This window comes from Pygocentrus nattereri, chromosome 20 (genome assembly GCF_015220715.1).
Source record: "Pygocentrus nattereri isolate fPygNat1 chromosome 20, fPygNat1.pri, whole genome shotgun sequence".
Classification (NCBI taxonomy): Eukaryota; Metazoa; Chordata; class Actinopteri; order Characiformes; family Serrasalmidae; genus Pygocentrus; species Pygocentrus nattereri.
The window spans coordinates 29,082,632-29,108,550 of record NC_051230.1 but is presented as its reverse complement, the minus strand read 5'-3'; the positions used below and the strand labels follow the sequence as shown (position 1 = coordinate 29,108,550).

Here is a 25,919-nt window from a genome sequence, read left to right as displayed (position 1 = left end):
GACTGAACTACATGATAGCGGTTCAAGCTCAACGTGTTTCTTGGTTGGTTTGTACCTAAAGAGATCAGCTAATGGTTAAAACAGGAAAATTGGTCCTAAATGTTCAAAATCTACTTTTTAAACAGTTGAAATAAACCGTGGCTAATTTGATTTCCATGTGAATGAGTTTTAGGTTTACGTTGCTTAGCGCCTGTTGGCTAATTTGTACAGTGTTTGCTATTAAAAAACAAAACTTCATCTTTTTCTTCCCTTTACAGACATGAATACAACCGTTTTAAAACTAGTTTTTATGAAGTTTCATGAAGCAACAAAACATGCGAGCTATGGTGATGATTACACATCCAGAGTGAGTGGAGTCCACGCTCTCTCCCTGAAACTACTTACAGCTTGTAAGGTGAAACTGGCTCTGAAAGGCCGGTCAAACAAGTTTACACGTGCCTCAAATTCCTCTCAATCTGCTTACGATGTCTGTGAAGTGAGGCTCCCATTTACACCAATAGAAATGAGCTATTAGCTCAACATTCCTGTTCCTTTAAGGCCTAAAGTCAGTTGTACGCTACAATCAAGGATTTCATAGAAAAACATTAACATTAGCATTAGCAATAAAATTCTGAAGAGTGGATCGAGCATCACAAACTCATTGGACAGAAAGTGGTCAGTAGCATTGACAGGGCTGCCTTAAGGAGATAGCAGCGAAGTGAGGAATGATGATGGAAACTGAACAAATCTTCAGGTCATGCTAATCAGTTAGCCTGTGGGCGGTTGTGCTCTATTTCTCACTAGAAATTCTACCGTCACTTGTTTATATGAAAAGTTGGTCAGTCAGGTTCTTGTGACAACATTGCAAGGCCTCTGAAATAAACAGGCATATGTGAAGGGCCAAAAAGAACCACCAGCAGTAAACAGTTTGAAAACAATTTGAAAATACATGTTGTCCCTTATATCGTGTGTAATTTTCATGAAGAACCGACCAAAACAAACAAACAACTCAAAATGACTTGGAAAAATGTCTGGTTCCATTGACTTACATTAAAAGTAAATTAGGATTTTTTTTTCCTTTTGGAGATATGAGGTTTTCTTCCAACCACAGCGATATTTTATACATACATATATATATATATATATATATATATATATATATGTATATGTGTGTGTGTATACATACATTGTCCTATGTTGTATATATATTGTCAGAACTGTATCTCAACATTTTTCGGTTTTTGACATAATTTGAAAACGCCTGTTGCCCTTTACATTACATTTAAATTTCAAGATAAATAGACTAAAAGAAATGGCTCAAAATGATCTGGAAAAAGTTCTGGTTCCATTGACTTATATTAAAAGTAAAGCATGTTTTTTCCTTCTCCTGTAAAGTTACCATTTAGGAGATCTGAGGTTTTCTTCCGACAGCAGCGATATGGGTGTGTGAGGATCCATCAAAGGCCACTTATTACAAATTATTTTTTAAGTGATGTTGGACCATTTCTATTTGTCTATTCTTCCATTTACTAAAATAAATACCAGAAACAATCTAACCAAAAGACACATTTCTCTTTACTTACTTTCCTGATGTGTGACAGTATAAAAGTGTACAAAAATGAGCCCTTGGATACAAAATCAAAGAGAAATGTAGAACTCAGAGTTAAAACTCATGTTTCTGGAATCATTTTTATAAAAGCATATTAAAAATGTGTATTATAGACAATAAAAACATGTATGATTTGTATTTTGCTTCATCGAAAATATCTAGACTGAACCTGCGCCACATTCAAAAACCTCACATATCACAGCAATGACAGAGCATCCTTTAGCGATCTTGTTTAAACCTTCATTCTAAAAGACTATTCAGACTTAAATACATGTTATATAGCATTCATCCCTTGGTTGATGCGACTAATATACAAAAGCACAAATATTCACATTTAAAAACCGATATCAGACCAAACGCATACATCATACAGTGAAGCATCTTCTTCCTTCTTTTCATAAAGGTTTATGCAGTTTTTCGTGAATGGCAAGAAAATCAGCTGCAAAACGTGGTCGTCAACAGAGGAGAACACAACGGGTGGCATCAGGGTTTGTGGTCAGTGTCAGAGACACGACTGTCGCCAGCCTGTTTTAGCTGTAACCGTCATTCCAATCCATCACCTTGTCATATTCCTGGATTTTCAGCTTGATGTGAGCAAGCTTATTCTTCAGATATTCACATCTTTCCTTCTTCTCCAGGAATGTTGGGTCCTATGAGAGAAAGAACATGTAAGCTTTATAAAAATTAGCTCTAAAACTTTCTTTCTCTGTTTCACAGAACCGGTTTCCCAACACAGACTAACCCCAGCATAGCTCACAAAGGAGACTTCAGAGACTTTCGTCTGACAGTGAAATTTAACCCAAAACTGGCTTTAAACTGTGTCTGTAAAGCAAACCGATGATGCTAGTCATGAAGCTTGTTTCTCCCACTGAGACAAAATGCTAGGCTAATCTCAGGCTAAAGCTCAGGGAGAGAAAATAAGGTGCCTGAGGTCAAAAGTCAAAGTCTGAATGATCTTCTAAGTGGAAGGAACTTCTATTTAGAATTATATTGACTTGTAAGCTGAAAAAATTGCATTTGGGTTTGGTGACCAAATTAGCCTGCTAAGCTAACACACTACTCCCTTGCTAGTCAGCTAGTTCTAAGAACAATGTAGCAAACATTTCTCAAAAATGACATCTATAAGATTTATTACAGTATATTTTAATTACTTTCTAACATTCAATAATAAAGTAAAATAATAATAAAAATAATCGGGGAAGGAAAACATGGTATAGAGATGCTAATAATTTCTCACACGGAGATAAGTGCTAGGTTAAAAACTAAGTGAAATGTCAGTAGAGATAGTTATATTTTAATTATCATCTAAATGGAAGGAACTTTCATCATGATGGGATTTTCAAATTGAGCTTTTTAGTAATTTAAATGAAACTGTGTCTGGAAACCAAACCAACAAAGCTACATAGCCATGAATCTCTCAAACTGAGACAAATGCTAGGCTAATCTCAGGCTAAAGTTCATAGAAAATAAGATGACGGAGATGTAGTCAAATTTTGAGGAAAATTTGACAACATCTCCGGATATACCAGAAAAGTAACAGTGGGCCGCCAGATTTGCCAAGCGGTCAGTGGTCAGTTATCCTCTTGCTATCAGGGGCCAAACAAGAAATGAACTGACTAAAAGGTAGAATTACACCAAAAATACATTTATATGATTAATTATTCTCCATTTTGCTTACTTTCTAAAAATGAAACAACTGGGGATAAAACACTGGTATAATAGTGAATCTTAGATAGATAGCAATTGCTATTTTATTGCATACGAATGCAGCCTATATAGCAAAGCTAATTATTTGCATTCATTAAGCACTGTAAATGCTATTTTCCTAGAATGATATTAGCTCACTGAAGTTCACGACCACTGTTCTTTACACCGGTAGCTTCAGATCCTTTAAAATGAACCTAAAATCAGAACTTTTTACCTAGTTATATTGTACTTCATATGAACATCAAAATATAATGACTTTAGCCTGTCTGTTAAGTGTCTTTTACCTTGAGGTCAACTTAGTTTTGAAATTATATGATTAAAGGGAAATATTCCACCAGTCTTTCAAAGTGGTTTGGTGTGAAATTATTAGTTCTAGAGAAACTTGGAATCGTCCACAGTGGTGGTGACAGGAACCAGACGTTTGAAGAGTGAAACGCCTCTAAAAACTCCGTCGCAGACCCCACCAAATAGTTCTAAATATGCTGTCTGCTGTCCTACACACTGTTTTATAAAAGTTATGAGATCCCCAAAGACAACTTATTTTTTTAGATTGATGACTATTGTATCATCATTAACATTGCATATTGTTGCTGTCCAATGAAAACCGCGCATCTCCATTTTTTTCCGATTTTGACTTTTCTGCATTATTTGAGCTCTGCAGCTGTTTTTTTTCCATTGTGTGAAAATTTCCAGATGATTGGACCCATAGAAACGCTCCAAAACTGCTTAGAATAAAAACATTTTTCCATTAACCTACATTGAAAGTAAGGAATGTTTTTGCCCTCTCCTGTAAGGTTACTATTTTGGAGATGCTTGTTGGACAGTGACATAAAACACAGATGACACGTGTAGGTTCACTGGTGGTTTTGGATGGTAAATAAAAAAAAGCTGTATCTCTGTTGTAGACATAGCAACCTCTGGTTCCCATGACCACCACTGTAGAGCAGTCAGTTTCTCTACAATGGAGCATTTCACATCAAACCACTCTGAAAGACTTTGTTGGTATTTTAACTGGTTATAATGCTGAAAAAAATCAGTAGAATTCCATTTTAATATGACCAGGGGGTGAATCATCATGGAAACAGGCACATTTAGATTTCGTATTGGCTTTAATTATAGAGTGTATGGGGAAATGGACACCACTCACATTCTTCTTCCTCTGGAACTCCTGCACAATGTTATTGATCCGCTCCTGTTCCTGCAGGAAGAAAATAATACACTGTTAATAAAACTTAAACTTATAAAATTCACCACAATACACATAACTCTGTTTATTAATCAACACAGAATTAAACTTGACCTGACTAACCTGAACGTCCTCCAGCAGTAAACATTTACAAACACAGCGGCCCCTATTTATCAAAGTTCTCCTGGTCTAGGATCAGTATCGGACTTTTGCATCCTGACTAAATACAATTACAAAAACACTTCCTGTAGCAGATGTTAGATCAGCACTCTTTCTTTGAGTGAGCTGCTAAATACTGGTCAGGAAGAGGGCAAAGCACAGCCATGTTCCTCAAACAAACTTCCTGATAACATCAAAATCCAACTTATTCAAAGCAGTATAAAATAGGAGAGATGCACTGAACAAATGACTGTGTTGTTATGACTCTGCCACAACTTTATACCGGACGTTAGAAATTTAGTAGATAAGTACAAAATACACTGACTGGCCACTTTATTAGAAACACCCACCTTGTACTTCCACCAACTATCCAATTTATTAGAAACATTTGGTAATAGTGTAATATATGTGTAGTTAAATTCATATTGTATAAATTATTACTTAACACTCTGTTAAAATAATAAAAAAGTGTTGGTATAAGTGATTCCATATGTGGAAAGGTCCAGTTTAAAGTAGCATTATTTTTACAGGCTAAGATAGCGACTCTACCATTTGACTGGATGGCCGAGGTGGAAGGTTCTTCATCAGGTTTTCCATATCCTCAAGCTTCTTGGCCAACGTCTGAACCTCTGCATGTAGCTCTTTATACTCCTCATACTGGTCATTAAACACAGCCTTGTACTGGTCCCTTTCTTCATCAGTATGGATGGTGGGATATTTCCTGCAAAAAAGGACAAATGTAAACATTTATCTCTATGTGAGCAACTACAACTACAAACTACCAGGTAAAAGGAAATAAATAGTATGTTTTTGTGGCTACACTTCATTATCACTTCAATAATGTTTCCTAGGGTGTTACTGCTTATACGCAATAACACCCTTATAGCACCTCTTATAATTGAAAATGTTGCTTTAAATACTTCACAAATATACTCGTTGACCACTTTATTACAAAGTTCTACCTTGTAGCCCCACCTTGATGGTGTAGAGTTAGAGACTGTAGCTTATCTGTTGATGCACAGTTTGAGTTAGACACTTGTAGCACTTCACAAATGGTCAGTTTCTGACCACAGAGCTGCTCTTGTCTGGATATTTTTGGGTGTTAGTTGACATCTCAATGAACAGCTTATACTTAAAAGTATGGTGTAGAGGTGGGCTGATGAATTGTGCAGGACAACAGGTGGGCTTCAGTCTGTAATCGTACACCTACATGGACCAGTAAGGTAGGTGGAGCTCATGAAGGGGTCAGAGAGTGGAAGTTTCTCATGTATAAAGAATGCATTTAAGCCATTCAAACTGAGTGCTTGAACTCACGCTACGTAGTCCGCAATGACCACAGGTTTGGGGATATGTCCAGCAGGTATGTGACCTCTCAGGTACTCGGGCTCCATCATAGATGGTGGAACAATTGTGGCCCCATCCATGGTCTCTGGGTTTGTAGTCATCTGTTGTGGTTTGTAGACCTGTGCTGAGACACTGGACCCTACTTCAATCTGGGGACGAGGCAGAGTAGGGTCATTAAGGCAGGCAGGGGCAGTGTGTGTACTGTAATTCTCAACAAGAAAATACTCACCATGCTCAGCGGAACAGAAACGACAGTCTTCATCTAAAAAGAAAAGAAACAATAAACGAACACTAATGACTACACTATTCATGACCTGTGAATAGCAATTATAATTCCAGAAACTGCACTGCAATTCATAATTATGGTTACCGTTCATGATGTAGGAACGTTTTCATGGAAAAAGCAAAGCATCCCAAAATTTTGCTAATCATATCATGACTGTTGGTTAACACAATCTTATGCTGTGCCAAAAGTGGTGATGCTTTAGTGCCAGTGGTTCTTACTTCCAGAACTGTTAACTTAGTGTCCTGCAAAGGTTACTGTCAGTCTGGAATTGGGATTACAAACCAAACCTTCAGTAAACATCTGTCTACATCTGTGGTTAATTCAGGGTAGCGGTTCACGATCCTAGTATACCTGGAGTACAGGTGTACTATGGTTCTCAGACTGGTCCACAGATACCGCCAAATGGTCCACATTTATGTTCCGACATAACTTACCACACATGAGCAAAAATGTGGAACATCTGGGGGGCCCTGAGGACCAGTTTGAGAACCACTGTACTACAGGACCAGGTTTGGGAACAGGACACCCTGACACGAGGCTCACCTCTTGTTCTTGCGCTTCCCGACGGAGACGCGCTGCCTCGTGCCTCCACAGCTTCAGACACACCCCGCCACCCACCAGGTACAGCAATGTGGTGATGAAGAGGAATACGATGGCTGCTGTCTGGCCAGCTTCTGTCCGACAGAAGGCAGCATTGGGGCCGTTGTTGAAGTATGGGTAGTAGCAGAGACCCCCACGGACAGTGTCCCGCACGTACACGATGGCCGCTGCTAGGTAGAAAGCCCCAAGTCCCAGGTTTATGATGCACTCCGTGACAGGCCACCAGCTGGAGTCCAGCAAGATGGTCCGGTAGTACATGGTCATACCCAAGACGAGTAGAATGACAGTGGCGATCCAGGCCAAGCCGGCGACCACCAGGATGAAAGGAGTTTTGGGCCCACTGTAGTTAACCCCATACCCACCATACATCCCTCCCATTGCTCCAAAAGAACCCCCATAGACGTTCTGCTGGGAATAGCCAAACATGTTGTACCACTCATTGTCCTTGTGCACATAGGCACAAACACAGGCGAAAACCGCTGCACCCAGCAGCAGTTCTATGCAACCAAGGATGCGCAAAAGCCCCGCCCATGACTTCATGTAGGAGTACCTCTGGTGGTACTCCTCCACCTTCTCGCTGTACGTCTTGGCTGTCTGTGCTGAGCGACCCGAAACTGACTCCAGTGCTTCCCCAAGGAGCGCCATCTGCTCCTTCCGTGAGGCATAGCTGCCCCCGGACCCTCCATATGGGTCCACATAGGAGTTCGGGGCACCGGGGGAGGGTGGCCGAGAGTTGGGAGGGGAGCACGGCACTCCATCAGTGGTGGTGTTGATGTTTTCGGATGGGGGAGGTGGAAAAGAGTTTCGGCTCTTGCTGCTCCGGAAGCTGTTGCCCCTGAAAAAGTTCTTCACAGAGTCCGGGATGAAGCGCCGTACTGGTTTGATGTCCATGGCTTTGTCCGGCTGGTCTTCAGTGTCACTGGGGTAGAAATCCGGACCCACAGGTGGGTTGATGGGCAGTGGAGGAGGTGGTAAGGGATCATCACTGAAGGATTGTAGTGACCCCCTGAGGGGGTATGGGACTCCATCATCCCGGCCAAGGGAACCAATAGGCACCTCGTCATAGTGTGGTATCTCTCGAACCCGATCAAAATGGTACGGGTACCCGTTTACTGCGGACATGGGTTCTGCTCTTGGTCTAAGATCCCTGAGGGAAGACTGGAAGTGACAATAGAAATGAAAGGACAATAAAACACAAGTCTTCATTTATGTCAATACATAAAAACAAAGGCAACCCAGACATTCCCACAATAATCACTGGGTCAGGGGTTCTCAGGGACACCACTTGATCACTGGTTATTACTCTAACCAAAGATCCCAACCCACCTGTTCCAGGTATTTACTGACTTTAATGGCCTGGTGCATGCATGTTGTAAGTAGGGGTAGGGCAAAACTGTGGACCATCTTGGGGTCTGGTTTGAGAGGTTTGGGAACCACTACTCTGGGCAATATTCTCAGTTTCCCAAGACCCAGATTGTAAAATCAGCACACAAATAAAGGTTTAGCTCAATTTCAGATCCACACAACAGCAACGAACCCAACATTTTAACCTTGTTCTTTGTCAAATTCACAAATGCCACAGTGTTGCTGGTCAAAGTCCAACCTTTCAAAACCTTACAAAAAACTGTCAATATTTTAGCACTAATCTCACAATCACTGATCCGAGCCTCTTCTGATCTGAGATCGCCTCTTTCTAAAGGCTTTCGATTAAAAACAAAGGACTTACCTTTCATCGGTAAATACACCTGTCCTCCGCCACTCGGTTTGCAGGTTAAAAAAACGTTGGATCACGTGACCTACCTCACCCTGGACGGTGACGTAATTCTTTCAGTCTTTCCGGCGAAACCAACTGGGAGACCGGTTTGTTTTTTTCCCACCGTACTTCCCACAATAGCGTTATTTGTTCTCTTCTCCACCCGTATTCCGTCAGAACCCGCCCTTCGTCGTAAGGATTGGAGAACGTGAACTTGACTGGCATGAGATTCTAGCCAATCCTAGCGCAGGGGGCGGGGCCTCGTTGAGTACGGTTACTATGAGCGTTGAAGTGAGGAGGTTTGTACTCGGACTGTTCTCTGATTTCTCAACGAACATTCAGTTCGCCCAACATATAATGGCTTGTAGTTAAAGATCGACCCGATTTGAAAGGTTTTACACGTTTCCAGCAAATAAAAAAGGCCAAAAGCTCCTTCGTTTTTCCTTCACGGTGGCGACTAGTCATCAAAAATGTGCTTTATTTATCTATATTATCTATTTACCTCAGCGGTAAGTGTGTTTAAGCCGACTGAAACGCCATACAGCGCTAAACAGAAATGTGCATAAACACAGTAAAACTGAAGAATAATGACATGTTTTCAGTTCAGTTCCACCAGCATCTCACCTGGGTTCATTTAAAGGGGAATTCCATCCATTTTTCTACATGTCTAAATAAAGACATGGTCAAGATGTAAACACAGTCAGTCAGAGTGGTTTGGTGTGAAATGCTCTGTTCTAGAGACACTTAAATAGTCAGGGCTGTTCACAGTGGTGGTGATAGGAACCAGACATCCACCTCTAAAACCCAATACACATAATTGTTATGGATACGCTGCTTGATACTCAAGACAGTAGTTTTGCTCAAATGCATTCAGGGTGGAGGGGTACGTGCAGGGCGTTGTGAGGCAAAATAGTCCCCAAAGAAAACATATTTTTCAGATGAACTATCATTATCAACATTCCATATAAAAACTAGCAAAGGTTCACTGGTGGTTTCGGATAGAAAATAAAGTGGCTATATTTGTGTTGTAGACATGGAGACCCCTGGTTCCTATCACCACCACTGTAAAGAAATCTCAACAATTGAATTATTCAATTATTATTTTTTTTAAATCGGTGGATTTCACCTTAAAATCACAAGGTCAAAACATCAAATCATAACGTATTACATATTTGTATTTATTCTAAAGTTGTTTTTTTTAATACAGCACACCGGATCTTATACAAATTTGCAATAAATGAAATGGGACATTCATCAAATTGTTTAATATAAACACAGTTTGAAGGGCCCCGATCATGTAAAAACAAGTTTTCCAATTTTTTAAAAATGAGTTTGATGTAAAACATAGTCATTGTTTAAGTCCCAAAACATACCCCAGACATCGCTGCTGTCGGAACAGAACCTCATATCTCCACAATGGTAACTTTACAGGAGAAGGAAAAAACATACATTACTTTCAATGTAAGTCAATGGAACCAGACTTGTCTCCAAGTCATTTTTGGCCATTTCTTTTAGTCCATTCATCATGAAATTTACACATAATATAAAGGCCAACATGCATTTTCAAACTGTGTCAAAAACTGAAAAAAAAAAAAAAAAAAAAAAAAAAAATCGACAAAAATGGAGATACAAGGTTTTGTTCCAACAACAGCGATATGGACCATTTTGAATCCAGTTTCTGTGATGTCACAAAAACACTTTTCATATATCCACCTATTCAGTCTATGGCAGTTTAGCACCACCCACTCACACTGGAGGGTAGGAGGAAAGTGTATGGAGAGTTTCAGCCCTGTCCGCTTTTTGAATGAGGCACAGCCAACCAGAACAGAGCTCATTTGCATAGAGTGGTCTTAAAGGCACAGCCTATTTGTTTAATTCTAAGAAAAACAGAGGTTGGAAAAATGGTCACGTGAAAATCAATTATATAAACCCACATAAAGGTATTGAGTGGACCTCTGGGAAACACAAATATAATAGAACAGTGTAGGATAGGGGCCTTTTAATGCTTATTTTAGACAATTATGCTTCATGCTGTCAAATATATTGATATAAAATGTCTATAAAACATAGTTGCGTGGAATGAATGTGTGCAAGTGCGAGCACTTCCCAGCACAATGAAGATAAAAACCGTTATGACATGCCAGAGAATAAACATGTAACCTTCTGGTTCCATTGAGTTTGTGTGTACACCGAAGTGAAAATAGACAAGATATGGATGGTAATAAGAGCTTTAGATGACAGTACAAAATATTTATTATCCATACATTATGGGATGGTGTTTAAGCTCATTTCACATCGCTTCTCTCATACATCCCATCAGCTGAATCAGGTCCATCAGAGAAAAACATCACCATGTGGGCTTCATGAAGAGCTACGTAACAGCAGGGATTCTGTACCGGTGAATGCTGGCGACGCAAAGTCTACAGTTCTCCTCAGGGCCCGTCTACGGGGAGTGAGTGTTCATGAGTCTGCAATCGGTCAGTTATTGTCCTTCATCCACTGCTCGATCCAGTTCATGATCTGCTCCAGGTTCCTCTCCAGGTCTTCAGGGTTGTTGCTAGGGAGCTGGTGCACAATCTCCTCTTTGTAAGCCTCCATGGCCTCTTCATAGATGGTCTGGAAGATCTCACACTGGACGTTATCCTGGAGCTTCTTTCCTGTGTAACCCCTGCACAGGAGACATGGGAAGAACGTCTCAAAAGGACAGCACTGATCTGGATTAATACTGTTCTGAATCACCATTTTCAAGGTTTTCATAAAGAAACACACTTAAACATGATTCTTGGCTGGTTCTTTAAGGCAGTGGTTCTATATGGAAACATGTCATGCTTACGCAGGTCTTTGCATTATGAAATTGTTCTTCACATGAATTGAGAATGTGTTGTATATGATTCTAAACAGAACCTATTTGAAAGCGGTTCTATATAGCACCAAAAAGAATTCTTCTGTTATGAAGTCAGGCTTGTAACAATAGATGAACCCATTTTGGTGCTATACAAACCCACATACAACACATTCCTCATCAGTCCAAAGAACTTTCACCATACAAAGAGCCAGTTAAGCATGAAATGGTTCTATATAGAACTCATGGTTCTAAATAGAAGCACTGCTTTTACTAAATAACTGTCATATTTTCAAAAGTGGAACAGTTTCTTGTAAAATGTCTCAACGTTCAACTTTTTATGGGGCTGAAGCCGCTTCTCATTCACCAGCTTCCTGTTTGAATTTAGCCGTTCCACCTTAAATGGTGCCTGAGGAGCCAGAATGTAGCCCACGTTCCATTTAAGGTGGAACGTGAAAATTTGAACAAGAATTTGTGTTTGTCAGTTTCTCATTGCAGATTAAACATATCAGGAAACCAGCTGAGTGCTAACAAATGTGAATAAATACATTTGTCACCAAATTATCAGTGTGACTTAAATCTTTCATGTCGCCTTTTCATTAGCTACTAGCTAGGAGTGACTGTCTAGGCGACACCCGCCAATCTTCAGGGTTAAAGGGTGAATTAGCAGTTCTACATCAACTCCAGGTTTTAAGACCATTTAGTGTATAAACGGTGTTGAACGATCAGCAGAGCTTTATTTTACTGCACAGCAGGATTATTTTATTTTTTACCTACAAATCAAATTCTGCTGTGGAGCCACAACAACACAGTAAAAGAGCTGCATGCGTCTCTAGAGCCGTACATTCCTAACCCCTAAGCTAGTATCTAGTTTCTTGCTAACCTGCTCTCAAGTCTGTTGTAGAGGTTAGTGTTGTCTGTGCGGAGGACAAACACGATGTGAAACCAGCGTTCGGGGAAGAAGTCACAACCATGGTAGTCCACGATGACACCTCCATCGGTCATTTTGTCCTCCAGTTCATCCACAACCTTAAAGCAAAGAAAAGAGCGCTCAAACTTTGCTGATGCTCGTATATAAGATTTGTTACTTGTTACAGAGATTAAAGCAATTAAAAGGTAATACTTGTGGATTGATTTGACAAAATCACTGGTGTTGGGTTTGTATTAGTTTTTTTGTTTTGCTGGTAACGTCAAGTCTCAGGAGGTTCCTCCTGATGCTACAGCCAGGAACTAACTGCCTTTTTTGATTGATCCTTTCGACCAACCCAGCTGTGTGAATGCCTGAAGAGATGAGGGAAGCTGCTCCAAACAGATGCCAAAGCAGCTTCAGGTGGAGAATACACCAGTGTACCCAGGAAGTCTTTTACAAATTTTAGGACTTCATGTTGGACCCACAGAGGAGGGTCCAACATGAAGCTATTCAGCTATGCTTTACATTCTTGGAGGGCTGAAGAAATGGGGTGGGCCTTGAGATGGGTCTGACTGTCTCAGTCCCAGATGTTGGCAAGCTAGTCCCACCCCTTTTCTTTGGTACACAGCACATGGCTATTGTCGCTTATCGGGTTATCTAAGGATGGCCTAGAAGAACCCAACATCAGTTCACTGAGAAAAGACTTTAGGGCAGGAGTGTACCACTATGGCCCTAGTGGGTTGGTGTCCAACAGTCTAGTGATTCACCTACTGAGACCCAGTTCTCCACCAGCACTCATCGCCATCTGAACCCCTCGTAAATAGGGTGAAGTGGACAACCAAAAGAAAGCTGATCTCAGTTGGGCTGCCCTAATAATATGCGATGCACTATGAGTCTTTGACAGTGAATACAGCGATACAGGGAGTAAAGTTTACTGCGAAGACTTAAACCAACACTACAAAATGGCTGAAACACTTATATAGCACAGTATGTCTGCAACAGTGAGTGATTACCAACACACCACACATCTAAGTTTGATCCTCTCCAAAAAAGCACCTACCTTGTCTTCATCCAGAATGGGGCACTGATACTCCTCATCAAACCCATCAAACAGCTGATCTGAGATTGAAGAGTGCAAACATATTACCAGGCATGCTATTGCTGGTGTCCCTTGTCACCTTAATCACTTCACCCTAACCTTTCAAACATGATGCAGCTCACCTTCCTGTGCCAAATCTCCAACGTTGACGTAAGTCAGCCCCGTCCTCTCAGCCAGTTCTTTCCCAAGTGTGGTCTTCCCAACTCCTGGCGTTCCTGGAAACACAAGTTTTCATTAAAGATTCCTTAATGTTTCTGCATAATGAAATGGTTAAGACGTAAACAAAGCCATTCAGAGTGGTTTAACGTGAAAAGACCTGTTCGGGGTCAGAATTGTTCACAGTGGTGGTGATGGGAACCAGGGGTCCACCTCTAAAAGCTCCCCCACAGAAAGTCATAATGGTGATGAATAGTTATGAATTCACTACCTGATGATGGAGACAGTGTTTTACAATAGTTCTATGATACGATTTTGGCTTTAAATGTATATCTATTCATAGTGGAGGGGCACATGTGGGGCATTGTGAAGCAAAATAGTTCCCATTTGTAGGTTCATAGGATAGTAACTAAATAAAATGGCTGTATTTGTGTTGCAATCATGGTGACCACTGGTTCCCTTCACCACCACTGTAAAGACTTCAGAGTCTCCACAATCAACCACTTCACACCAAACCACTCTGAATTACTTTGTTTACATCTGAAGGATTGGGTTATTCAGAACCTTTTTAAAAAATGGTGGAATTCTCCTTTTAAAAAATGTAGAAATGTCATTACATTAGCTCTGACTAATACAGCTAACCTATAGATTCTAATGTGATTGCTCTTCTTTCCTCTTTAACACCTCTAGCAAGAAAACTCTCCACGAGGTCCTTCCTCGAACTCTCCGGTCCACCTTAAACAGCGCGGCAGGTACGTTCAAGTACCCTCAAGCGCCATAATGTGACTGCTGCGCCATTTAAGGTGGAACGGGACATTCGACCATGAGGCTCACTTCAGCTTCGTCCCACACTCTGTGGTCACCAGAGGGGCTATAACAGCAAATGTATGACGACTGTGACATAAAACCGTCATACCGGTGGCGGATGAGCCCATATTACTGTAAATAAACCGCATTAAATCGCGAAGGTTATTCATTCGCAGTGGTCCAGCTCACCGGTGAGAAGGATGTTCGGCCTCTTCATGATTCTCATCGCAAAAACTTGTCCGGCAAAACGGAGATCGAGGTCAAATGAACAGCTACGGTCGCTCCAAAACCAGAAATTAGGATTTTATTCCAGTTTTACTCGGACATCAAGGCAGCCGCTGAACTTCCCAACAGAGAAACGTGCGCGTCCACGTGTAGCGCACCGCCGGCGTGATGACATCACTGACACGCGCCCACGCCGCCCTACGCTTTAAAGGGAATGCTAAGCTAACATGCTAAAACGGAGCTTCTCGCGGACGAGAAAGAAAGTAGTTTAGAAAATCACCCTGGGTTTAATATTCGCCCGAGATGACCGAGGTGGGTTTGTGTCACAGCTCGACTCGTTCTCTGTGTTGCCCTGTAGTCGCTTTCTAGCCGGAGAGATGATTAATGACGTTAGCTTAGCATAGACTCAGCGCAGCCTCGCCGAGCGAACGGCTAACGGTCTCTGGCGGAGTTGACGGTCAAGTGTAAACAGAGAAACTGAGGTGAGCAGAAGCTGCACAGTCACACGGGCCTTTTCACTGCACTTCGTAGCATTTATTAGCTCTCTAAGCCCTTTCAAGCCGTAATAATTGCATCGCTAATGAAAGGAATCTGTTTTTTCGTTTAGTTTCGTTTCAGTCGTTCAAGTTTAATTGCAGCCTGTTGTGTTTTGCTGCTGCTCAGCGCTCGCACTTCAGCGATATCGCGTTTAGACCAATAGAGACAAACTAAGGTTAACAAACTTCAGTTTCTGCGCTGATAGATGCTGAATGTTCCAGGTCTGTTGGAAATTTAGGATTTGTTTTCACTCAAAACAGGTACTTCTACACATTAAAAGATGGTTCCTTGGGTTTTTTTTTGGTAAAGCCAATAGTTCTTTGTAGGAGCATTTCATGCTCGCTTGCTGAAATGGTTTTTCAGGTTAATGATGAATGTGTTGTGTACGGTTATGTATAGTTAGAACCTTTATGAGTAATAATATTATTGATGATGATAATGATTAGTTAGATTTCTATACCAGCTTCCACATATCCAAGGTTACTTTACAGTATTAACTTTACATAATTGTGGGGGAAAAAAGAAATGAATAAAGAGAGAAGAAGAAGAAAAATAAAGTATTGAGAAGATAGCAAAGTTTTGAGGTGAAATTTGTAGGAGTACTGGGTGGAGCAGTTGGGAGATAAAGGAAGAGGGTTGCATAGCTTAGGAGCCATAACACTCAAAGATCTGCCCCCAAAAGTGGAGCATTTAGATGCATGGACCACCAAGAGGCCTGCATCAGAGGACCTTAGACTGCCCGCAGGCAAGGGTTCTTTAGTAAAGCACCGAATATAGCGCTGAAAGGGTTCTTCTGTTGTTACTAGCTTGACATCGCAACAATAGCAGAACCCTTTTTAGTGCTATGTGGAACATTTTCAAACACATTTCCTTCGAAATTGTCACATTGTCAATTAGTCTGAAGAACCTTTTCACCAAGCAAAGGACCTTTTAAGCATGAAATGTTTCTATATCAAGCTATATAGTTTTAAATAGAACAATTGCTTTGAGTTCTTATTTCACTGACATGCTTTTACCAAAGCGTTAATCTACTCCTGCTTATTTGGAGTTGATTAAGCATCCAGTAATAATTTTGCCTGGTCCAAAATGAGTATCTCGCCCTGCGTAATGAACTACTAGCAGAGGCTCATTGTTGATTTGCCCTGGCCACTTTATTAGCTGCATCTTCTTTACATCTGTGCTCATGGTGCATTTGTATCAGATCCACTTAGCATATCGCCAGATGTACTCTTTAGTTCTACAGACTGTTGTCTGTCTGTTTCTCTGGATAACTGGTTAGCCCCTCTTTACTTCAGTAATCAGGAAGGTATCATATGATTGGTAGATCAGTGAAGTGTGTATGGTCTTTGGTTAAAAAAAAAAAAAACCTGACAGAATGGACAGTGGTAGGTGTACCTTCTGTTACTCTGACCAACAGTATGCTTTTCTGAGTCAGTCAGTATGTCGTCGGTACTTTATCTAACACAGATGAGCTCCATATTTCGCTACAAGAAGCATAATTAATCCTCTTCAATTGGATGTATTGACTAAAAATAATTTGTTGTTCTTCATTGAGTTTTTGACAGCGGTTTTTAAAATCTGGCAGTATTAATGCATTTTATCTACATGCTAAAATATTGTGATGTATATTGTGAATCGTGAAAATGTCTAAGTAATAATGCGATAATATTTTTTCCGTATTGTCCACCTCAAATGTAGTCATGCATCTGACTTTCATCTCTCTACAGCATCTTGTGCATAAGGTGGAAATAAGCTGCAATCCGTTATGAGATGCTCTGGTTTTCCCCGCCAGCGCTGCACTGAGTAGTCCAGCTTTGTGAATGGGAAGAGCTGATAATGTCAAAGCTTTCTCTAGGAGGAAAAGCGTCCTCTAGTAAAGTGAGTTTTTTGTTTCCTTCATGTGGCACAAGTTGGTTGAAGAGGCTAGAGCAGTGTTGACCAGCCCTCCTCCTAGAGCTCTTCTTTCCTGCAGAGTTTAGGCCTTTGTTCAGACTACAAGCCCAAAATCTGATTTTTGGCACATTCAGATTGTATCCAGATTGATTCTTGGAAGTCTAGACAGCAGAAAACACAATTTTTGCAAACCACTTTTGGAGGTTGAAAGATGAGTGTCAGTGTGGACGCTCTGGATGATCAAATCAGATTTTTTTTGCATCTCACAAGCTTAAAAACAATGATGTTGGCCAATCTAGAATGACGAAAGTGCTGGAGTTTAAGAAGAGAGCCAAAGATTCAGAGAATTTTGCAGAGTTTGGAGGGTGAGATGATGCACCTTCATCTTTCCTGCATCTATGTTTGAAATCCACATCACCAGCTTAGCTGCATAGTTACTGACACCTACGTTGTTACCAGAGCAGCCCATGCAGATAGGTTGGTGACATGTGGACACACAAATTTACAAATAACAGTGCAGAAAGTCATCTCAGAAGATCTGATTTGAGAAACAAGACTGATTTGCCTGCCGTCTGAACTGGCCTTAGTTCCAATTTGCATATAAAATGCAGCTGCCTGCCTGAAGATGTTAACTGTGTGGCAGGAAGGTAGATCTTTAGGACCAGGGTTGGTGACCACTGGGCTAGAACTTTGCTGTGTTATTTTGATTATGGAAGCATGCTGAGTCTTTGTGCCTTAGCAGAGCCCTGTTGTTGCCAGCATTACTCTGATAGCTTTTATTTGTCTTTTTACTTCAGCTAAGCAGCTGGGTACAACCATCCTTTGGCAGTCTTTTGGGAGGCTCTGGAGTGAACAGCTTTCCTTTGACAAAAGGCACCCTTGCAGGAGAACGCAAATCCAAAGTTCAGCCTTCTTCTGTGGATGTCGGTGGGAAGAGGCCCAGAAAGAGGAAAGTAGAATCTCAAGCCTCCCAGTCTCAGTTCTTTTCAAGGAAACAAGGTTCACAAGAGGATCAAGATGAACCCTGGGTGGATGTGTACGCCCCTCAATCACAGGTATGGAGACTAAGTCACTTGGCACATTGAATCGGTTGCTTTAGCTGTCATCATGATGGTTATAGGAGCTGTATTTTACTCATGCGAGTCATACTGGTTAGTTTGTAGAGCTAGTAATGGTTTTTATCTGGTTTCTTTTGAACCACTGAAATATCTGATGTGCCTTTCTTCTCTGCGCTAGGCTGAGCTGGCAGTGCACAAGAAGAAAGTTGAAGAAGTCGAGAGTTGGTTGAGGGTTCATTTGGACTTGAAGATTGCAAACAAGGTTTGAATTATGGGAGTAAATCTGACCTCACTATGTTCTGGCTTGGATATGAGTGTTAAAAAAAATGTCTCGAGTCGATGTGTAGTGATATTTTTTAAAAATATAAAAAATGTAAATGTAAACAAACAAAAAAAGACCTTTTCCCAATGTTTACATGAAAAAATGGCCTGAGACTTTTATTTTGGTCCAAAAAACACCAAACTAAGCTAATATATACTAATTGATTATAATTGATTCTGAAACACAGTTTGTTTTTTATTATTTCTTTAAATAGTACTTTTACTTTTTCATGACAATGTAAAAACCATATATTTTCTGCTGGAAATTCTCCACAGGGTGGTGCTATTCTGTTACTGACCGGCCCGTCTGGCAGTGGAAAGACAGCCACAGTTCACGTCTTGGCTAAAGATGTGGATTTCCAGATCCAGGAGTGGTCCAACCCCACCACCTCTGAGTACAGGATGGATGACTCTTTCAGGCAGAGCTTTGACCCAGGTGCACTGACTCACCATTCTTCTGAAATATGTTGCTTGCACTCACAAAACCTGGACCTCACATGAGCCAGCAAAAAAGTTACCAAGCTGTATGAATCCCTCTTTATTTGGTTCTCATGATATTGTAAAAATAATCATTTTATGTGTACAATATTATGTTTTTATATTGAATAGAATTGTAAAGTCGCTCGTCCAACTGAGTTTTCTCCTGAGCCACTGTCATTAGGTTGTTCTTTCCTTTTCTAGACTCCAGGTTTAACAGCTTCCATGGGAGCTCACAGACGGGAGCCTTCCAGGAGTTCTTGCTCAGAGCTAACAAGTACAACCGCCTTCAGATGAGTGGAGACAGCCAGGCGCAAAGCAGGAGGATCATTCTTGTAGAGGTAAACTGCACAGCACACTGACCGTGACAATAAGCAGTAAATGCTCTAACATTGCAATAATGGCATTAGCTGTTTTCATCACACTCAAAAGCTTTTAAAAGTGGTTCATCAATTTATATCCCCACAGGATTTTCCAAATCAGTTCTATAGGCAACCAGGAAGCTTGCATGACATTCTCAGGTGAGAACTTGATATTAAAAAAATGGACAGTTGATTAGAAGCGGGTATTTGAGAGCTTTTGAAACCAGAGCTGTGTGAAATGAGGCTGTGTGCTTCTTTTTCTCTGTCACCTGCAGGCGTTTTGTGAAGACAGGCAAATGTCCAGTAATCTTCATCGTGTCTGATAGTCTGAGTGGAGACACTAGTTCCAGACTCCTCTTTCCCAAGGAGATACAGCAGGAGCTGGGCATCCACCACATCAGGTTAATATTTTCCTATGTTAAGGTGCTGCATGCGTGGAGGACCACTGATCACATCACTGGTGCAGTTTAAATGAACTTGCACTTTGAATCAACTACTACAATACGACAATATCTGATCAGTTCATTTAGAATGACTGATATTCAAGTCCAATTCAAAGCATGTAAAGAGTCACAAAACTAAATGCTGAAGAAAATACAGTGGTGTGCTTATTTAAGACATGAAGAAATGGGCAGAAGGTGATAAAAGCATGAATCGCATTGAATCGAATCCAGCAAAACTACTACTAACACATCACAGGACTATGTGTATGTACGTATATACACTTCTTATGAAATATTGTGTACCACACATACGTTATATATAAAACGAGGGAATGAAAAAGGGAACTTTTCTGGCAGAAGTTGGGCTTTGAATCTGTGAAAGTAAAGTCAGACAAAACTGTAATTGTTACCACAATTTTATTTTTTTAACACTAACTTGCTCTCTCACTGCTACTTGGTTGACACAACTGAAGAGCCTTGATTTTGAGTGAAGTGGGCCAAAGAAAAATTGCCCCAATTCTGATTGGTTCAAGGGACACACACTCCCTCTCGTGTTCTGTTGCTTAAATATGACTTTTTATTTATATATATATATATATATATATATCCTCAGTACTTGTTCTGACCAACTGCTTGTTTCAGTGTAAAGAGAGCAAAACTATTCCCATTTAACTTGATTTAATACAACACAGTCAAAATATTGAATAAAAATAATTTTGATTGTATTTCTTTTTAAATGTAGCACAACTACTTCTTTTCTCTGTTCCAAATGATCAGATGTTAAAAAAAAAAAAATTACCGCAGCCTATCGTGTATCGCGAAAACTTCCTGAAATATTGCAGTGTTATATTTTACTATACGCCCACCCCTAATCGAAATGACCAGCCTAGCTAAAAGCAAAGCAAATTAACTAAATAAGTCGACGGTGCTAACGCTAACCCTTTTACAGGCACGCTAAAGTTCCAACATTGTTAAGAATGAAGAAACAAAACGAAGTAGATTAAGGTTTTCTTGCTTCACCCCATTACCATGTTGGGTTGTTGTTCCTTGTATTTATTTTAATTCTGCGTCTTCTCCAGCTTTAACCCAGTAGCCCCTACCAGCATGCTGAAGGTGCTGAGTCGTATTGCAGCCGTTGAAGCGAGCAAGGTAAAGACAAACGAGCAGTTTGCTGACTCCCTTCAGAGCTGTGGTGTGATTTTTGTGTCTGATGAAACTGGTTTCACTCTTCAGAGTGCAGGAAAGATCTCCGTGCCTGATAAAGCAGCGCTGGACCAGCTGTGTTCCGGAAGCTCAGGAGACATTCGCAGTGCCATCAACAGCCTGCAGTTCTCTTCTTTTACTGGTGGGTTTCAATTCCACTTCATTTATTCCATGATCTTTTGCTTAAATTCAAGCATGCCAGCACTTATAAGGTTAGCATTCTACTGTTGTTATGTGGCTGTGGAGCTTTAGGAGTGTAAAATATGAGGACTCGTTTTCTTCATAACAAGCACAAAAATTGCTAATAGCTTGCTAATGTCTTTGTAGCTAGCTAGCTAACGTTTCCATTCCACCTTAAATAGTCCAACAGCACTGACGACTGAAGTGCCAGAATGCAACTGCTGCACCATTTAAGGTGGAACGGAAAAATTCAAACAGTAAGCTTGTGAATATCTGACTTCAGCTTCATATCACTGAAAAATTAGGGGTGGGCGATAATGCATAATTGCCCCCCTCTTTGAAAGCATATCATGCCCTAAACTGAGTTAGGGTGACACTAGAAAACAAGAGGGAGGGGTAAAAAAAAAAAAGAAGAAAGAAATGGGATTGGGCTGTAATGTAATGCATGAAAATGTGGCTTGTAACTGTAACTCTTTCCAGACTTCTCCCTGGAAAAAGGCCTCTGGGCTTCTAAAAAGGGCAAATCAGCTGCATCGAGCTTCAAAGCTCCAGTCAGGGCCAAAGGGAGGAGTCGGTCTGTTAAATCTACAGATGTGTTGGATGACAGTCCTGCTATTGGGGGAAAAGATGCCTCCCTCTTTCTCTTCAGAGCCTTGGGGAAGATCCTCTACTGCAAACGTTAGTATTTAGCTCTTGCTTTTGGTTGCAGTCTGTTTTTATAGCAGAGACACCATGATGGACGGAGGCTTTTTATGTATTAAGTAATGGTGGCTGTAATTGTAGGTGAAAGCTATGAAGTTTCTGAAGTCCCCAAGCTTCCGGCACACCTTGCAGAGCATCAGAGAGACAGACTGCTTGTTGATCCAGAGGTATGAGCTCTTTATCTCTCATGCAGATACTTTATAAAACAACGGTTTAACCCCAAAAATGCAGTTTCTTCCTTATCTCGAATGTAGTTGATCAGCCAAGATATATTACAGCTTTGGGTGTCAAACTAAAAGTAGTTAACAAGTAACAGGGTTTAGTATATAGACTTGGTTATACTGATATAAAAGTGTGCATATATTTCAGGCTTCAAGATGCTACTATTTTTAGCTCTGCTAACATTCTTAAAAAACAAAAAACAGTCAAAGCATTACTTATAAGGGGAATTCCAGCTATAGCCCAAAACTCCTATGTTAAATGGTCACCAAGTCAGAATTGTTCACAGTGGTGGTGATGGGAACCAGATGTCTTAAGGTTTTAACGCAGTTATTACAAGAAATAGTTATAAATAAGTGGCCTAATATCTGAGACTTTGTTCTCTGGTAGCGTTTGGCCTAAAACATGTATTTCTAAGTTGTGGATTAGTAATAAAATAGCTTATCCTCACCACTGTAAAGAAATGAGCCTGCATATTTTTCTACAGTGATCCATTTCTCCTCAAACTGAATTATGCAGAATAAAAAAAAAAAAATTTTAAAAATCAGTGATAATCCCCCCTTAAAGTCTGTCCTTTGACTCTGTTTCTGCCTCTCTCTTCTCAGCTTGTTATAGAGCGGTCCCACATGTCGGGTGAGTTTTTTAACCTCTACCTGCACCAGAACTACCTGGACTTCTACTTGAACGTGGACGATGTTGCCAGGGCCTCTGAGTACCTCTCAGACGCTGACTTCCTGACGGCTGAGTGGACTGTGAGTTCATCAGAGCAGTGACACACAGATCTATATGTATTAGTTATCAGGAGCTAATGGTACATTCTATTAGTGATATAGGTTTGGGCTGAAAGTGATGTAAAGTTGATGTAACAAGATAAGTTAGTGGTTGCTTATTGTGTGACTTGACTAAATAGCCATACCCTAGCACCTACAAACGCCCTAGTAACCACCAGAGACGCCATAGTAACTGCTTAACAATACCCTAGCAAACACCTGGAAAACTATAGCAACCACCTACCAACACCCTAGTAACCACCAGAGACTCCATAGAAACTGTTTAGCAATACATTAGCATACACCTGGAAAATTACATTACATTACATTACATTTAGCAGACGCTTTTATCCAAAGCGACTTACAAATAATGTGGTACATAGAACAAACATAGTCAGGCCTTAAAGGAGGCCAAGGGGTAATAGCGGGGTAGAGAAGGGAAAATCATAGCAACTTCTTGGCAACCACATACTAACACTATATAACCATCAGACTAACCACAGTAACTGGTTAGTGATACCCTAGCAACCACCTGGAACATGATAGCAACCACCAGTAAACAGGCAACTATCTCAGATACCTTAGCAACACTTTATCAACCATATGTAATTATAAACAGTAATTATCTGGCTGTACTCTTACAACCATTTGGGAACGGCTTAAGCTGCGCGGCTGGTTTTGCCTGCTGCTGTAGATGGACGTCCTCCTTAGAGTATCTGATTACCTGTCCAGGAAACGCTGGTGTGATTTGGAAAAGGGGGAAAAATGAAGCAGCTTAATATGTTTGATTGCTTGCGGTGTCCGAAGGCAGTCATATCATGTCCTGAAGAGCCACAGCACTGCATGGTTTCGAAGTTCTGTCCAGCTAATTATCAGATCCTTTGCGAGTTGGAGCAGGTGTTTAAGAGCATGGTTAGTAATGCTGTTGTCATGGTGCCGTTCTCCCTACAGTCCAGATCCACCATGTTGGAGTACGGATCTTCAGTGGCCACTAGGGGGCTCATCCACTCCAACTCCTCGCGTGCACAAGCTGCATGCCAGTCATCCGTGGGCTTCAAGCCTCTTCACAAACCCCACTGGCTCCAGATTAACAGGACGGTAAAGAACGGACTGTCCCAAGCATTCTTTATGTATGTATTTAATAAATAAGACTATTAGTGTTGTATTGATTGTGTTTTTTGTGTTTGTGCTCTATTTACAGTACCGTGAGAACTATCTTTCAGCTCAGTCCCTTTTTATTAACTTCTGCCTGGCACCCATCAGCCTTGTGACGGAGCTGGTGCCCTACCTTGCCAAGCTCAGCAACCCTATGCGGAATCAAGGTAACCACTTTCATATGAAAGGGGAAAGTCAAAGAAAATACTAGAATTTTCACTGTCATATTGGCTTTATGATAAAAATTGTGTTGCACATGTTGAGATGTTCTTCTGATCTCTCTTATGGTCTAAAGCTGAGGGAGTTATACGGCGCTCTCTGACAGAACGTGCCTTCTTGTTTTTTTTTAAGAATATGCAAAGCACATTCAAATTCAGGACCGACACCCTCTTCCATTCGAACTCATGGCTTCTCTCATGTCCTCTTCCTTTCAGCTCAGATAGCCTTCATCCACGATGTTGGCCATCTCTCTCTCAAGAGATTTCCTGGCAGGTATGTGAGGCCAAAGACTGGCCATGAACATGGTGGCCATTTAATCATTTTTTGCTATTTGTCTCCATTTTTAAACTAATTTGAAATGAGATCTTCTATTGCTATGAGACGGTGTGATTTAACTTACTAACCAGGTAACCTACACAATAACTTTTGCTTCACTACAGGTTTATGATTACAATTTCCATATAAAAAAACTGCACTTGGTGTCCTTTTTGCTTTTTCCAAATTTCTGCATGAGTAGTTGAGATGTTAAAATAATTGAGTGGTTATTTGTAAAATGGTTCATTGTAAGATTCTCTTTACCGTACTGGTGATAGGAACATAGGTGACATAGGTCACCATGTCTACAACACACACTCTACAACACATGCTGATGGTAAAATATCTAACAAACAAAAAAAAAACATTTTCTTTAGGGGCCATTTTGCTTATTTCAAAACTATGTATGATGCATTTGTAATTATTTGAAGTTCTTCTGACATCTGGTTCCTATCATCACTGCTTTAAACAGTTCTGCCAAATTTCTCAACTGTTTAGATCTTAATAATTGAATGTTGCAGAATTTCGGAAAAAAATGTAGAATTGCTTGTATTTTCTTTACCTATGCAACAAAAATTTAGATTACAAGATAAAATATTTCATTTTTATTGCTGTCTACATGTTGCCTTATATGACTACCTGAGCAAGTCCCACTAATACAAGTTTCTATTGAAGTGCATATCTGATCAATCAGGCTGACCCCTTATTCATGTGGGCTGAATCTGAAACCTGTCCAACTCTTTTTCAGATTAAAACTCGAGGCACTTGGCGACAAAGACCCCGGTGGGCTAGATTTTGACAGCGAAAACGAAGAAGGTACCAAAACCGTTGAGCCTGGAACCAGCTCTTTGTCTGGGGATACCACAGCAGAACCTGTCCTGCAAAGCAGCCAGGACCCAGGAGGAGATCTCCCCGCCAGCCAGCCACAGCCGACCACCACAGAAGCCTTACTGGACGATGAGGACCTTCTCATCGAGGAGTATGACAGTGACTGACCAATCACCTGCTGCAATTTCCCAGACTCGTTCCACCGTCGCTGCCTTGAGAAGACATGGTTCCGCTGTCTTCCGTGTTTCTAAATCACCGCGTTTCGGTCGTGTCGTTTTTATAATGTGAATTATTAGGAAATTTGTACTATTTATTTGTTCACACAAATGTAAGATTGTCCTTGTGTGTCGTGTTTGTCCTGCACCGGTTGGTGTCCCTCCTGAGCTTTGAGCTAAAGATTTAAGTTAACGTTATGCAGTTTCTGTAAAAAAGCCAAAGTGCTTGCATACAGCTTTTCACTGTCCACTGTAGTATAATTCTGACCTACTGCTTTTTTTTGCTGTTTTGTTTTGGGATGGGCCAGCCTTTTAGCAGGAGAGGTCACTACAATAAACAGTTAGGTTTTGCAGTTTTCG

General features: G+C 40.7%; 3 protein-coding genes across 5 annotated transcripts; 1 reads left to right on the top strand and 2 right to left on the bottom strand.

Moving 5' to 3' along the window:
- Positions 1-1,532: 1,532 nt before the first annotated feature.
- marveld2b (MARVEL domain containing 2b) lies at positions 1,533-8,677 on the bottom strand. 2 transcript variants are annotated; one of them, XM_017709636.2, is made up of 7 exons: positions 8,197-8,301; positions 6,814-8,028; positions 6,214-6,246; positions 5,955-6,133; positions 5,190-5,361; positions 4,443-4,493; positions 1,533-2,238 (listed from the first exon to the last, which is right to left on the bottom strand). In XM_017709636.2, the coding sequence occupies exons 1-7, from the start codon at positions 8,272-8,274 to the stop codon at positions 2,119-2,121; spliced, it is 1,848 nt and encodes a 615-aa protein (XP_017565125.2). In that variant the 5' UTR covers positions 8,275-8,301; the 3' UTR covers positions 1,533-2,118. The 2 variants fall into 2 exon arrangements, with proteins under 2 accessions (XP_017565125.2, XP_017565126.1); XM_017709637.1 differs by lacking the exon at positions 8,197-8,301 and adding an exon at positions 8,597-8,677 and having other exon boundaries at positions 2,119-2,238.
- Positions 8,678-10,607: 1,930 nt separating this feature from the next.
- Positions 10,608-14,854, bottom strand: ak6 (adenylate kinase 6). Its single transcript, XM_017709672.2, has 5 exons — positions 14,627-14,854; positions 13,597-13,689; positions 13,436-13,494; positions 12,349-12,494; positions 10,608-11,291 (listed from the first exon to the last, which is right to left on the bottom strand). The coding sequence occupies exons 1-5, from the start codon at positions 14,661-14,663 to the stop codon at positions 11,102-11,104; spliced, it is 525 nt and encodes a 174-aa protein (XP_017565161.1). The 5' UTR covers positions 14,664-14,854; the 3' UTR covers positions 10,608-11,101.
- A 5-nt stretch (positions 14,855-14,859) lies between these two features.
- Positions 14,860-25,914, top strand: rad17 (RAD17 checkpoint clamp loader component). Of its 2 annotated transcripts, none has more exons than XM_017709671.2 (17): positions 14,860-14,974; positions 16,927-17,077; positions 17,890-18,147; positions 18,329-18,412; positions 18,748-18,907; positions 19,153-19,289; positions 19,417-19,469; positions 19,586-19,711; positions 20,833-20,902; positions 20,987-21,098; positions 21,617-21,814; positions 21,920-22,005; positions 22,663-22,809; positions 23,779-23,925; positions 24,029-24,149; positions 24,417-24,474; positions 25,265-25,914. In XM_017709671.2, the coding sequence occupies exons 2-17, from the start codon at positions 17,036-17,038 to the stop codon at positions 25,509-25,511; spliced, it is 2,046 nt and encodes a 681-aa protein (XP_017565160.1). In that variant the 5' UTR covers positions 14,860-14,974; positions 16,927-17,035; the 3' UTR covers positions 25,512-25,914. The 2 variants fall into 2 exon arrangements, with proteins under 2 accessions (XP_017565160.1, XP_017565159.1); XM_017709670.2 differs by having other exon boundaries at positions 14,893-15,144; positions 25,265-25,912.
- Positions 25,915-25,919: the final 5 nt, after the last annotated feature.